The 14,009-nt window shown below is 42.2% G+C and overlaps 1 protein-coding gene across 5 annotated transcripts in view; it reads right to left on the bottom strand.

Annotated features, from left to right (window-relative positions):
- Nucleotides 1-370: 370 nt before the first annotated feature.
- The window catches only part of GTF2H3 (general transcription factor IIH subunit 3), a 29,105-nt gene continuing 15,466 nt past the window's right edge, over nt 371-14,009 (bottom strand). For 2 of the 5 annotated variants that reach the window (XM_025400878.1, XM_025400879.1), the window contains 9 exons: nt 12,278-12,340; nt 11,082-11,111; nt 10,908-10,936; nt 7,579-7,653; nt 6,461-6,514; nt 2,449-2,517; nt 2,099-2,234; nt 1,946-1,982; nt 371-1,862 (listed from right to left, as the gene is read on the bottom strand). In XM_025400878.1, the coding sequence (XP_025256663.1) occupies nt 1,793-1,862; nt 1,946-1,982; nt 2,099-2,234; nt 2,449-2,517; nt 6,461-6,514; nt 7,579-7,653; nt 10,908-10,936; nt 11,082-11,111; nt 12,278-12,340 (563 nt within the window). In that variant the 3' untranslated portion in view covers nt 371-1,792. The remainder of the gene's footprint in view (nt 1,863-1,945; nt 1,983-2,098; nt 2,235-2,448; nt 2,518-6,460; nt 6,515-7,578; nt 7,654-10,907; nt 10,937-11,081; nt 11,112-12,277; nt 12,341-14,009) is intronic. The other 3 variants (XM_025400881.1, XM_025400882.1, XR_003121710.1) reach the window with 2 other exon arrangements.

The following is a 14,009-nucleotide window of genomic DNA, read 5'->3' as shown; positions in this document are numbered from 1 at the left end:
ACCATGCCCGGCTAATTTTTGTATTTTTAGTAGAGAAGGGGTTTCATCATGTTAGTCAGGCGGGTTTTTTTTTTTTTTTTTTTGGTTGAGACGGAGTCTCCCTCTGTCGCCCAGGCTGGAGTGCAGTGGTGCCATCTCAGATCTCTGCAAGCTCCACCTCCCGGGTTCACGCCATTCTCCTGCTTCAGCCTCCAAGTAGCTGGGACTACAGGCGCCCACCACCTCGCCCGGCTGATTTTTTTTTGTATTTTTAGTAGAGACGGGGTTTCACCGTGTTAGCCAGGATGGTCTCAATCTCCTGACCTCCTGATCCGCCCACCTCGGCCTCCCAGCTGGGATTACAGGTGTGAGCCATGGTGCCCAGCCTTTCTTTTTTGATACAAAGTCTCGCTCTGTCACCCAGGCTGGAGTGCAGAGGCACTATCTTGGCTCACTGCAACCTCTGCCTCCCGGGTTCAAGCAATTCTGCCTCAGCCTCTCGAGTAGCTGGAACTACAGGTGGCTGCTACCTTGTCTGGCTAATTTTTGTATTTTTAGTAGAGACAGAGGTTCACCATACTGGCCAGGCTGGTCTCAAACACCTGACCTTGTGATCTGCCCGTCTTGGCCTCCCAAAGTGCTAGGATTACAGGGGTGAGCTACCATGCCCGGCCTTGTCAGTAAACATTTTAAAAAAACAAAATAACTCAACCACCATTCCTTAAAGTCTTTGTACAAATATGTGCTAGAAACTAAAAGGACTTTTAATAATTTCAAGATTACATAGAAAAATACATTTTTTGTTGTTGAAATTACAAATAGTTTTGCTTTTGAACTTATAAACATTTTCGGGATTCAGTCCAAAGTTTCTAGAGAACAGTTTCTATAAATATACTTAAACTTTTCGTAGAGATGGGGTCTTCTCACTTTGTTGCCCAGGCTGCTCTCAAACTCCTGGGCTCAAGCAATCCTCTGGCCTCAGCCTCCCAAAGTGCTGGGATTACAGGTGCAGTTTCAATATTAACGTGGATTTTTCCCCCATTAAAAAAGGAAAGAATTCTATCTGAAAACCATACTTAACAGAGTCCATTTTCCCCAGTAAGTTCTCCCTCAAAACCAGTCATAAGCTTTCACATATAAGCTCTTCCCACAACTATTTTGAAGAAAATTTGCTACTTCACATGTTCTCCTTACTCATTTAAAATGAGATTTTGTAGTTATTTGGTGACAAACTATTGTTTAGACGACTTTGTCTAAATATGTACTGATATCAGACAAAAAGTAAATATCTGCAAATATCTGAGGCTATCTCAATTTAAACAAGAATTTTATTTACATGATGATCACAGGTAACTGTTGATTCAAATAAGACATTCTGGGTTGATTAATGCCATTACTCTACAAATAGTCCTTTTACAAAGCTACGTTCAAATTTCCCATGCCATGCATTTCACAACGAGGACCTGGATTCAGGTAGTAGGTTAGAAAGCCTATGATCAATCATGACAAGCTGACTTTGACTAACAGTCATCCCGTTAAAAAAATGAAAGCCACAAACATGTGCTTTCTTGCCCCTTTCTGGACAGCAACCAGTCACAGAATATTTTAGGATATATTGCATAGAATGGCTCCCTCAAACAAATCAGTCCTCCGGAAGCACAGGATAAAAAGAATGTTTGGGAAATATTTTCTGTAAGGTCACTACATTAAAAATTATCCTATATCTATCTTTATTTTTTTTAGTCTTCCCAACAAAGAATCTGCTATGTAATTTCTATTAATAGCTCTAAAAGATGGGGAAAGTATTTTATCCTCAGGCAGACACTTTCAGTTTCTTTTTCTTGGCTTTCAGTACTGGAGGCAGAGAAATCTTAAAGGCTGTCCTGAAATTACAGAGAGGAAAACATGTTTCAATATTCTAGAGCTGTGAAGTATTAGCCACCCACACAATCTCAAAGATACTTACTCGCACGTAGTGCAAATGGGGCTGAAATTGCAGAATACTGTAAATTAAAAAAAAAAAGAAACAATGGGGTGGCTGAAAAAACAACACAGTTGAGAAACTGTTTTCCTGCCCCCAAACATAGAAAAAAAAGAAAAACTAGGTACATGAACTTACTTGACAAACACACAGAACAGACATAACCAATTTCAATGAGATTTCGATGACAGAAGCAAGCAGCCCTGTAGTCAACATGAACTGGGGGTGGGAGGATTAACTGAGATCTCTGATCTTGATCGGGAAGAAACACCCACTGTAAAACAAACAAACAAACAAAAGAAATTTTATTTAAAAAATGGGAAAAAAATAACGTGAAGCCCCACCCTTCTAGGCCTTGGAACTCCAACGCCTGCATTTATTGCTTTCTCCCGAGTACTAGCACCAGCCATCCTGCTTCCATTCCTTTCCCAGGACACAGAGGTCATCCTTCCCTACAGGCATCAGGGTCACCACTGCTGTCTCCTTACCAGCAAATACTGCAGAAGGGAGGGCATCTGAGGCACCTTCAGGTACAGTCCTCCCGTGATGTCACAAGCCTGCAAGACACAGAGGGCTTGCTGCCAAACTCACACTTACCTAGGGTTTCCAGAGGAATGGGATTCTCACCAGCAATGCCTCAGGTCTACAAAATCAGAGGAGGATATGACACTGCAAATTATTATTATTATTATTTATTTTTATTATTTTGACAGAGTCTTGCTCTGTTGCCCAGGCTGGAGTGCAGTGGCACAATCTCGGCTAACTCCAACCTCTGCTTCCGGGTTCAAGCGATTCTCCTGCCTTAGCCTCCCGAGTAGCTGGAATTGCAGGCATGCACCACCACGCCCGGCTAATTTTTGTATTTTTAGTAGAGACAGGGTTTCGCCAGTCACATGGTAATTCTATGTTTAACTTTTCCAGGAAGTTGTGAACTGTTTCCTGAAGCGGCTATACCATTTTACATTTCCAGCAGCACTGTAGGAGGGATCCAACTTCTCTATATCCTCACCAACATTTATTATTAGCTGACTTTTGGATAACAGCTGTCCTAGTGAAGTGAAGTAATAGCTCACTGCGGTTTTGACTTACACTTCCCTGGTCAGTAACGATATTAAGCATCTTTTCATGTGCTTCTTGGCCATTTGCAGATCTTTGGAGAAATATCTGTTCAAATCCTTGACCTACTTTGAAGTGAGTTATTTGTCTTATTTTTGAATTTTAAGAGTTCTTTATATAATCAGAATACTAGTCCCTTTATCAGATACATCATTTGCAAATATCTCTCCCAGTTGTCTTTTTACCTTGGAAGCACAAAAATTTTTAATTTTCATGAGATTTGTTTTCATTGTATTTTGTTAATTTTATTATGTAAAAAGAAACTGTGAGATGGCTTTATTCTGTTCTCTTTAAGAAATAACACTTTTTGTCTAGGTGCAGTGGCTCATGCCTGTAATCCTATCACTTTGGGAGGCCAAGGCTTCAGGACTGTTTGAGCCCAGGAATTCAAGACCAGCCTGAGCAACATAATGAAACCCCGTCTCTACAACAAATTTAAAAAATTAGGCCGGGCGCGGTGGCTCATCCCTGTAATCTCAGCACTTTGGGAGGTCAAGGCAGCAGATCACTTGAGGTCAGCAGTTCAATACCAGCCTAGCCAACAGGGTAAAACCCCGTCTCTACTAAAAATATAAAAATTAGCTGGGCGTAGTGGCGGGCACCTGTAATCCCAGCTGCTTGGGAGGCTAAGGCAGGAGAATCACTGGAACCCAGGAGTTGGGGTTTCAGTGAGCCAAGATCACACCACTGCACTCCAGCCTGGGCGACAAGAGTGAAACTCCGTCTCAAAAAACTACAAAATTAGCCAGGCAGTGTAGTGCATGCCAGTGATCCCAGCTACTCAGGAGACTGAGTGGGAGGATCACTTGAGCTGGGGAGGATGAGGCTGCAGTGAGCCATGATCACGCCACTGCATTCCAGCCGGGGCAAGGGCAAGACCCTGTCTCAAAATAAAATAAAATAAAAATAACACTCTTTTGAATTTGGTCCTCTTTTTCTAAGCTTTTGCTATCTTCAGAGTTTTCTAAAGACACAAAACACTCGCGCTCTCCTGGTTGCTGACACTAAGGTTTCCTGTCCATGTTCATGGTTTTTCCCAACAATCACTCATCTATTCATTTGATAAACACAGCTTTCTCGCTTTGACATGGCAGTGCTTCCGTTTACACTGAAAACCCTAGCTCTGATCCTAGGACCTTGAGGCTCCTCTGAAAGTACCGTCCTGGTTCAGTTGGTCTGTTAGATTCATTTACACATTTAACAACTGTTTTAGAGCACTGTGCAGGGTTACAGCAATAAACATCACAGAGTCCATCCTCCTGAAGTTAACATTCTAGTGGAGAAGGCAGAGAGTAAATCAGGTAAGTAAATGCACAAATGATGTTACAGGTTATGATCATTTCTATGAAGAAAAATAAAGTAGGCTAAGGGGAGTGGGAGTAACACTAACAATGGTGGTCAGGGAAGGCTTCTCTGAGGAGGTGACACAGAAGTAGAGACCTGAAGGCAGGCAGGGAGTAGGCCATGCAAATACCTGCGGGAAGAGCTTGCAAGCAGAGAGAACAGCAAGTGCATCGCCCCTCTGGCCGAAGCAGGCCTGTTTCAGACAACAGCAACGGGGCAGGGCGGTGGGGCCAGACTGAACAGGGAGAGTGTGGAAGACACCGGGCAAAAGCTTCCCAGGAGCCTCAGCAAGCAGCATCTGGAAGGCCCTGGCAGGCCCTGACTCTGGGTTTTAGTCGACGTGTGATAATAGGCCATGGGGGGTTTTAAGCAAGTGAGCAACAGGTTCTAATTTATATTAGGTTGGTGCAAAAGTAATTGCGGTGTTTACTGCTTTAAAAAAAAAGGCAAAAACTGCAATTACTTTTGCACCAACCTTGTATTTTGAAAGCTTCATTCTGACAGCTGTTCTGAGAACCAACTTTCAACATTTATTTATTTTTTTTAAAAAAGGGAGACAGGGTTTCCCTGGAGTGCAGTGGCATGATCATAGCTGACTGCAGCTTCGAACTCCTGAGCTCAGCCAGGAGATATATATACACACACATATATATATACACACATATATATATATATATACACACACATATATATATACACACACACACACATATATACACACACACACACATATATATATATATATATATATATTTTTTTTTTTTGAGATAGAGTCTTGCTCTGTCACCCAAGCTGGAGTGCAGTGGCGCAATCTTGGCTCATGTAAGCTCCGCCTCCTGGGTTCACGTCATTCTCCTGCCTCAGCCTCCTGAGTAGCTGGGACTACAGGCGCCTGCCACCACGTCCGGCTAATTTTTTGTATTGTTAAAAGAGACGGGGTTTCACCATGTTAGCCAGGATGGTCTCGATCTCCTGACCTCGTGATCCGCCTGCCTCAGCCTCCCAAAGTGCTGGGATTACAGGTGTGAGCCACCGTGCCAGGCCTCAGCCAGGATATATTTTAAAGGCGGAATCAACAGGATTTGCTCATGGTTATGAAAGGAGGGAAGAGAAGAGACAAGGAAGAGTTAGGTTTTTGCCCGAGCTGCTGAGTGAACTGCACTGCCACTTAGGGAGATGGGGCAGGAAGAGGCTGAGAGGACAAACCAAGAGCTCTCTGGTTTGGACACATGACGCTGAAGATGCCTGCCAGACGTCCAAGAGGAGGTGCTACATACACGGCTGATTCTGCAAGTCTGGAACTCAGGACAGTCTGGGACTGGACTAGAGAAATGAATGTGAGGGCCGAGGAGGTAGAGCTGGTATGTGAATTCATGGCAGAGACAAGATCGTCTTGGAGTTAACAGACAACGTGTAGACTGAAATGTGTTGCTAAGAAATGAATTCAAACTTTTTGAATTTTTACTACTGAAATACAATACGTACAAGAGTCTATATACACAATGTGTAAGTATGGTTTAAATAATCAAATGAACATCATATACCTATGATCAAGCTGAAGAAACAGTAGAGTCTCAGAACCTTTGAAGCCTGTGAATTTTCCCATTGGACCTCGCTCTCCCCATCCTTCATCCCCAGCAGTAACCTAAATTCAGGGTTTGTCACAGTTTTGTGCTTGTAACTGATCCTTTAGGAAACAACATTTGTGGCCAAAAAACATCTAACAATAACTCAGTAATTTCTTCAGACTTACTTTAGGGTTTTGTTTCCTTTGGGTTAAAGTAAAATTCAGTTTTTGTCTTTTTCATTAAAAAGCAACGTCTGACAGTGCTGCCCAGTGGAAACAGAATGCAGGCAATATGTAATTTAAAATGTTCCAGCAGCTCCACACGCAAGGGGGAAATAAATAGATAAAATCAGGTTCAATAACATACTGTATTTAACCCAATATACCCAAAGCACTTTCATTTTAAATTGTAATCACTATAAAAATCACTAATTGTCATAATCACCCACACAAAGCATGGTTTTAAAACATACCTGTTGGAGGAGCCCTGAGTCGGAATCTAAAACACAGGCATCAATCAAAATATTCTGAAAGAAACGTTTTGAAAATATTACAGAAATAATAACGGTAATGATTACCCTATACTGAGAACCTACTACATGCCATACTCTATGCTTAAAATAGCTCCCTCAATACGCAACATGACTCTGCACGGCAGATATTTGCATTTGGCAGCTGAAGCACCCAGGACATGGCTGGGCTGTGGTCACAGAGCCAGCGGGTGGGAAAGCTCTCACCCCACTCGGCCTGTCTCCAAAGTTCAGGCTCTTTTCACTACATCAGGCTGTCACTCCACAACAGAGAACATTATGCATGGCTATAGCAGCATTTTATGTTAAGACTGAAGTTTTGCTTTGTTTTTTTGAGGCAGAGTCTAGCTCTGTTGCCCAGGCTGGAGGGCTATGGCGCGATCTCCACTCACTGCAAGCTCCGCCTCCCGGGTTCACATCATTCTCCTGCCTCAGCCTCCCGAGTAGCTGGGACTACAGGCGCCCACCACCACACCCAGCTACTTTTTGTATTTTTAGGAGAGACGGGGTTTCACCATGTTAGCCAGGGTGGTCTCGATCTCCTGACCTTGTGATCTGCCCGCCTCGGCCTCCCAAAGTGCTGGGATTAGAGGCATGAGCCACCTCGCCCGGCTAACACTGAATTTTTAAGAAGGTTTTCTTTCTTTATAAATACATCAAAGAAGAAAATGTATTATACTTCATCTGAACATTTCAACTCTTTGCAAAGTAAAAACATTGAATCTTTATAGATCTCACCACAGCAAAAAGAAAAAGAAATTGAGGCAAGGTTTATACAGCAAACTGTCAAACCAGAGTTTCTTGGCATAGGGTCCATGGATGGGCTAAAGGTTACCTGAATGCCATGAAACTCTATGCAAAACTGTGGTTGAGTGCACATTGTTCTGGGAATGCATCAGCTTCTCAAGTGGTCCAGGACCCAAAATAGAAAAAAGACCAGAACATTCCTTGCCCATTCATAAGGTTACGTAGTCAGAATACCTCAGAGTACAGCATTCAAAAAATGAAACTGACTCCTTCATTATGAAACAAATACTTTAAATGGCAGGCTCTCAGTTCACCTGTTTCTGTGCTGCGAAGATGACATTCATGAAGTTCATATACTGCAACGCACTGTCTTCTGCAGCCTTAATCACCTAAAAATCACAGTCATGTTAATTCTGCCCAGGCACATCCCAGTCCTCTCACACCAATGTCACATAATATATTGCGAACCACAACCAACATTACTCCAGTTTGTCTTCCCATTTATCATTGTTAAATGATACCTAAAGTATAAAGATGACAGTAACATTTCCCCCAAAATCCTACCACCCAAGGACAGTCCACGTAAGCGTTTGATGAACTCCTTCTGGGGAGCACCTACGTGGGCAGGTATATACATGCACACCCAAAACATGAACACAAACATACACAAAATACATATACACACACACACCCAAAATACACACACACCCAAAATACACACACATACCCAAAATATACACATGCACACCCAAAATACACACACACTCGCAAATTACACACACCTACCCACCCAAAATATACACATGCACACCAAAATACATGCACACCCAAAATACACACAACTATCCACCCAAAATATACACATGCACACCCCAAATATACACATGAACCCCCAAAATACACACCCCCAAAAATACACACGTCCCCAAAAATACACACCCCAAAACACACACCCCCCAAAATACACACACTGCAAATACATACACATACACCCAAAATTCACAGGTATGCACATCCAAAATACATACACACCCAAAATACACAGGTATGCACACCCAAAATACATATACACTCAAAATATACACACCCCAAAAGTACACACACCCTCAAAATACACACACCCAAAACACACACAACCAATAAACACACCCCCAAAAAATACACATCCAAAGCATACCCCCAAAATACACACCCCTCAAAATACACACACCCCAAATACACACATAAAATATACACAAACCCCAAAAACACCCAAAACACACAAACATACCCCAAATACATACACACACCCAAAACACACACACATCCAAAATATACACACATACATACACCCAGAATACACACACATCCAAAATACACACACTCACATGTGTCAGGATGATTACTTAGCATTCTGCAACCTGCTTTTTGAGTCCACAATATATGTGGGAAAAAATATTCTTTTTTGTTTTTTGTTTTTTTTTTTGAGATGGAGTCTCGCTCTGTCGCCCAGGCTGGAGTGCAGTGGCCGGATCTCAGCTCACTGCAAGCTCCGCCTCCCGGGTTTACACCATTCTCCTGCCTCAACCTCCCGAGTAGCTGGGACTACAGGCACCCACCACCTCGCCAGGCTAGTTTTTTGTATTTTTTAGTAGAGACGGGGTTTCACCGTGTTAGCCAGGATGGTCTCAATCTCCTGACCTCGTGATCCACCTGTCTCGGCCTCCCAAAGTGCTGGGATTACAGGCTTGAGCCACCGAGCCCGGCGGGAAAAAATATTCTAATGTCCATGAATTAGAATGTATACTTCTAGAATATATGCTTCTTGCAGACTTCATAAATTTCCACTATTTAAACAGTTTCCAATTCGCAGTTTTAAACAATGTTCTGATGACACCCTCATATACTCTCTACACAGCTCTCTAATTACCTCCGGAAAATAAGCAGTGATTACTGAAGTGTATGCACATTTAATTTTGATACAGATTACCAAAATGCACCCCAGAAAAATTTTTACCAATTTATCCTCCTATCAGCAATGCATGAGAATAACCAATCCCCAACATCACCATCAACCCCGGGAACTGCCAGCTTTTTCATTTGTGCTAAACAACCGTGATCCACCTGCCTCGGCCTCTCCAAGTGTTGGGATTACAGGCGTGAGCCACCACGCCCGGCCAATTACTTGACATTTCTTTGCTTACTAGTAAGACTGAACATATTTTCAAATGCTAAAACTGACCTTTTGCTTTTGCAGACTGCTCGTTTTCTACTTGTTTTTCTAAAGCTTGACTTTTAACAATGAATTTATGGCCGGGTGCGGTGGCGTGAGCTACTGCACCCAGCCTTCTTCTAGTACTATTATGACTTGAACTTTTACACTGAAATGTTTGATCTTTACTGGAATATATTTAAGTGTAAGTGGTGAGACAAGGAACAAGCTCTGTTTTTCCCCAAATGGCCAATCAGTTGGGCCAGCACCTTTTACTGAGCAACTCATTTTCTCCCCACTAATTTGAAGTGCTTCCTCTGTGACAAGTCCAGCTCTCCCATGTACATGGTTTGATTACTGGACTCTAGACTTTCCTATTTTGTTTGTGTGCTCTGTGCTACTACCACACAGCGACTTGCTCTACATCGTGTTATAAGGACTAATGCAGCAAGCTCCTACTTACTACTCCTTTTCAGAAAGTTCCTGACTATTCTTTTAAATTTATTCTTCCAGATAAACTGTTGAATTTCTCTTTTTTTTTTTTTTTTTGAGATGGAGTCTTGCTCTGTAGCCCAGGCAGGACTGCAGTGGTGCAATCTCAGCTCACTGCAACCTCCACCTCCCAGGTTCAAGCGATTTTCATGCCTCAGCCTCTTGAGTAGCTGGGACTACAGGTGCCCACCACCACACCCAGCTAATTTTTTGTATTTGTACTAGAGATGGCGTTTCACCATATTGGCCAGGATAGTCTCAAACTCCTGACCTCTTGATCTGTCCGCCTTGGCCTTCCAAAGTGCTGGGATTATGAGCCACTACACTCGCCTTGAATTTCTTTTTTAAATCTCCCCACCCTGCCAGGAAAAAAAAAAACCTCCCTGATATTCTGACTGAGATTGTAAATTGAGTTTACAGTATGATTTTGGGAAAACTGACAACCAAGAACAAAATATGGCTCTCCATTTATTCTTCTATCTCTCTCAGAATTTTAGTTTTCCTTATCATCACTTTTATACACTGCTTGTTAAATGAATCCTGGATAGTTAATATTTTTTGCTCCTACTATAAATGGGTTTATTTCCCATCATGTTTTCTTTTTTTTTTTTTTTGAGACAGAGTCTCACTCTGTCACCCAGGCTAGAGTGCAGTGGCGCGATCTCAGCTCACTGCAACCTCCGCCTCCCAGGTTCAAGCGATTCTCCTGCCTCGGGCTCCTGAGCAGCTGGGACTATAGGCATGCACCACTACGTCCAGCTAATTTTTGTATTTTGAGTAGAGACGGGGTTTCACCATGTTGGCCAAGCTGGTCTCGAACTCCTGACCTCAAGTGATCTGCCTGCCACGGCCTCCCAAAGTGCTGGGATTACAGGTGTGAGCCACCACACCCGGCCTCCCATTATGTTTTCTAATTATCTATAGTTGTCATACAAAAAAGTAGTGATTTTTTAATCTTACCAATATCCTTGACTTCATTTCCTGATTATCTATAAAGAGAAAAAAGCAGAAAAAAATTTAACTAGATCTTATTAATCATGTACGGTTTCCTAACCAATTTTTAAACAGTCCAGCAAAGAAATACTAGTAAAGTAAGTAGGATTATAGTTCTCATAGGAAAATGCAGGCTCTTACCTTTAATTTCCTTGTTCATTCTGTGAATGTCTTAATTTCTTAACATTAAGGAATACAAAAATATTATTTTACTTCATAAATATTTATAGTAAAAAGAAATATAACCTCCAATTTTAAATAAACCCAGCATCTACCTAGCTAAGAAGGGAAATGCTCCACTTACCAAGATAAATACACGAGAGTGATTGGGGGTTTTCGGTTACTAACTCTGCAGTCAACTGGGCTTTGTAATCTAACCAAAATATAATCTCTGTACCAGAAAATTAAAATTCCCAACACTTGACTGTCCTATTGTTATCTACCGTGTCCTAAATTTGAATCCTGGGACAAGAAGTATTGATTTACAAAGATGTTCAGGCAACTCACATCAAACTCTAGAACAAAATAATCACTCAATACTGCCCCTCCCCCAAAAATTAATGCCATAAGACTGAGAAAACATCACACAGATAAAATGGAAAGGTATTGCCCTAAGCTACATGCAAAACCATCTGTTCACCTATGGAGAAGTGGCCACTCATTTATTAAGCTTCAGGGCTCCTAAACGGCTTTTAAAAATCAAACACTGTTCCCAAGTCAAGAAGAAAATGAAAACATTTAAAAAGTCTGAATTTATCAAAATAAGAAACAAGAAAGCACCCTGAAGCAGTGTTTCTTGCAGGCAGAAAGACATAATGGAGAAGCTAGAGTTTTCTCACTCTTCCCCATTTCCAGTTTTTACAGCTTGTCTTAAAAAACATTTCAAAGCCAGCCACGCACAGTGGCCTGTAATCCCAGCACTTTTGGGAGGCCGAGGTTGGTGGATCACTTGAGGTCAGGAGTTCAAGACCAGCCTGGCTAACTTGGTGAAACTACATCTCTACTAAAAATACAAAAAAATTTAGCCAGGTGTGATAGCAGGCACCTGTCCCAACTACTTGGGAGGCTGAAGCAAGATAATTGCTTGAATCCAGGAGGCGAAGATTGCAGTGAGCCAAGATTGTGTTACCGCACTCCAACTTGGGTTGACAGAGTAAGACTCTGTCTCAAAAAAAGAAAAATTCAAAACCAATATAAACTATTTTTTAAAAATTACCCTTCAGTTGAGAGTACTCACACCTCCCATTAATGGGCACCCAAGGTTCTAAGAAATATCACAAGTTAAGATATGTTTATTACAGAAGACACCTTTTAAATGATTCAGACACCAAGGATACAGCAAAGTGCTTTGGCCAGGGATCCTGCCAGCAAAGTTTCTGTATGTTGACCCTTTATGTCACCTGCAAATAACAGAAAATATTTAAAAGGGAATTTTTAAGTACTTTCTTGAACTAAAATAATTGGGTGCTTTCCTGAACTAAGTATGCTTTCAAACCAAAACACTCTTCATGAATGAAATCAAACAAGACATTTTCAAACTAGGTTTAAAAACATAGCAATGTGTTCTTGGTAATGGTTAACTAAGCAACTTTTTAACCTTTTCTCAATGTAAAACATCCTGGTGTTTGTTCAGGGGCTAGCAGGAGGGCAAGGGGGAACAGGGAGTTACTGTTCAACAGGTACGGAATTTCAGTTTGTAAAGATGAAAAAGTTCTGGCGATAGACGGCGGTGATGATTGCAAAACAAGGTGAATATACTCAACATTACTGAACTGTACACTTAAATATTGTCAAAATGGTAAATTTTATGGTAAGTAAATTTTACATTAGAAATTCTAAAAATTGGTAACATGGCAAATTTTGTTATTTGTACTTTACCATACACACACACACAACAAGATCCTGTTTTTACTTGGAAAGGTTCCAGTTTATTCATGATCTATGTGGTACAAAATGTCACGCATAAGTCTAGCAGCCTGGACAGAGTACAAGGCTCTGAGGCCCCCTGCCCTCCCTCTCCCACCATCCCCTCCTTCCCTCTGCGCTCAGCCAGTGCAGAGAAGACTGGAGAAACTCTTTCCTCTAGCCATGAGAAGCAGGGAGGAGTTTGCCACTTGTTTGGTGCCCTGGGTGAAAAAAGTCACTCAAGATATCAAAATCCTAAAACTACAGTTCAAGAGGGCAAGGAGCCCAGATTGACACTCTGTGCAAGCCAGCTTAGAGCTGGTCCAGGAGAACTGACGCCCCATGGGTGAGGTCAGACCAGAAAAGGTCTTGAACACTATACTGTGAAGCTGAGCTGAGACTTAATCCTGGAGGCCAGTGACTCTCAAAGTGAGATTCTGGAACCAGCTATAGGGGCACCACCTGGGACTGTAATAGAAATATAAAGTCTCCGGACCTCCCTAGATCCAGTGAATCGGAAACTGAGTGGGGCCTGACACTGTTTTAACAAGACTTCCAGCTGATTTTTTAACAGGTTTATAATTTACAAACCATAAATTCTGGTCTAAAAGTACTTTTAGGGATGCAATTTAATTATTTTTAGTAAATTTACAATTATGCAATCATCATCACAATCCAATTTTAGAACAGTCTCCTATTACCCCAAAAGATCACTTGGGCCCATTTGCAATCACTCCCGAGTCTCCGCCCAGCCCTGGGCAACCACTAACCAACTTTCTGTCTCTATAGAATTGTCTTTTCCCTCAGGTGACTCTGATTCAGGCTAAGGTTTGGAAACCACCACCTGCAGGCAGAAGGGAGCCAGGAAAGGCCTATGGGCCCAGGAATAGCAGCTTTGATTTTTAAGATGATAACTCTGGGCCGGGCGCGGTGGCTCAAGCCTGTAATCCCAGCACTTTGGGAAGCCGAGACAGGCGGATCACGAGGTCAGGAGATCGAGACCATCCTGGCTGACACGGTGAAACCCCGTCTCTACTAAAAAAATACAAAAAACTAGCCGGGCGAGGTGGCGGGCGCCTGTAGTCCCAGCTACTCGGGAGGCTGAGGCAGGAGAATGGCGTGAACCCGGGAGGCGGAGCTTGCAGTGAGCTGAGATCCGGCCAC

Source organism: Theropithecus gelada, chromosome 11 (genome assembly GCF_003255815.1).
Source record: "Theropithecus gelada isolate Dixy chromosome 11, Tgel_1.0, whole genome shotgun sequence".
NCBI lineage: Eukaryota > Metazoa > Chordata > Mammalia > Primates > Cercopithecidae > Theropithecus > Theropithecus gelada.
This window is presented reverse-complemented; position numbering and strand designations above follow the sequence as displayed.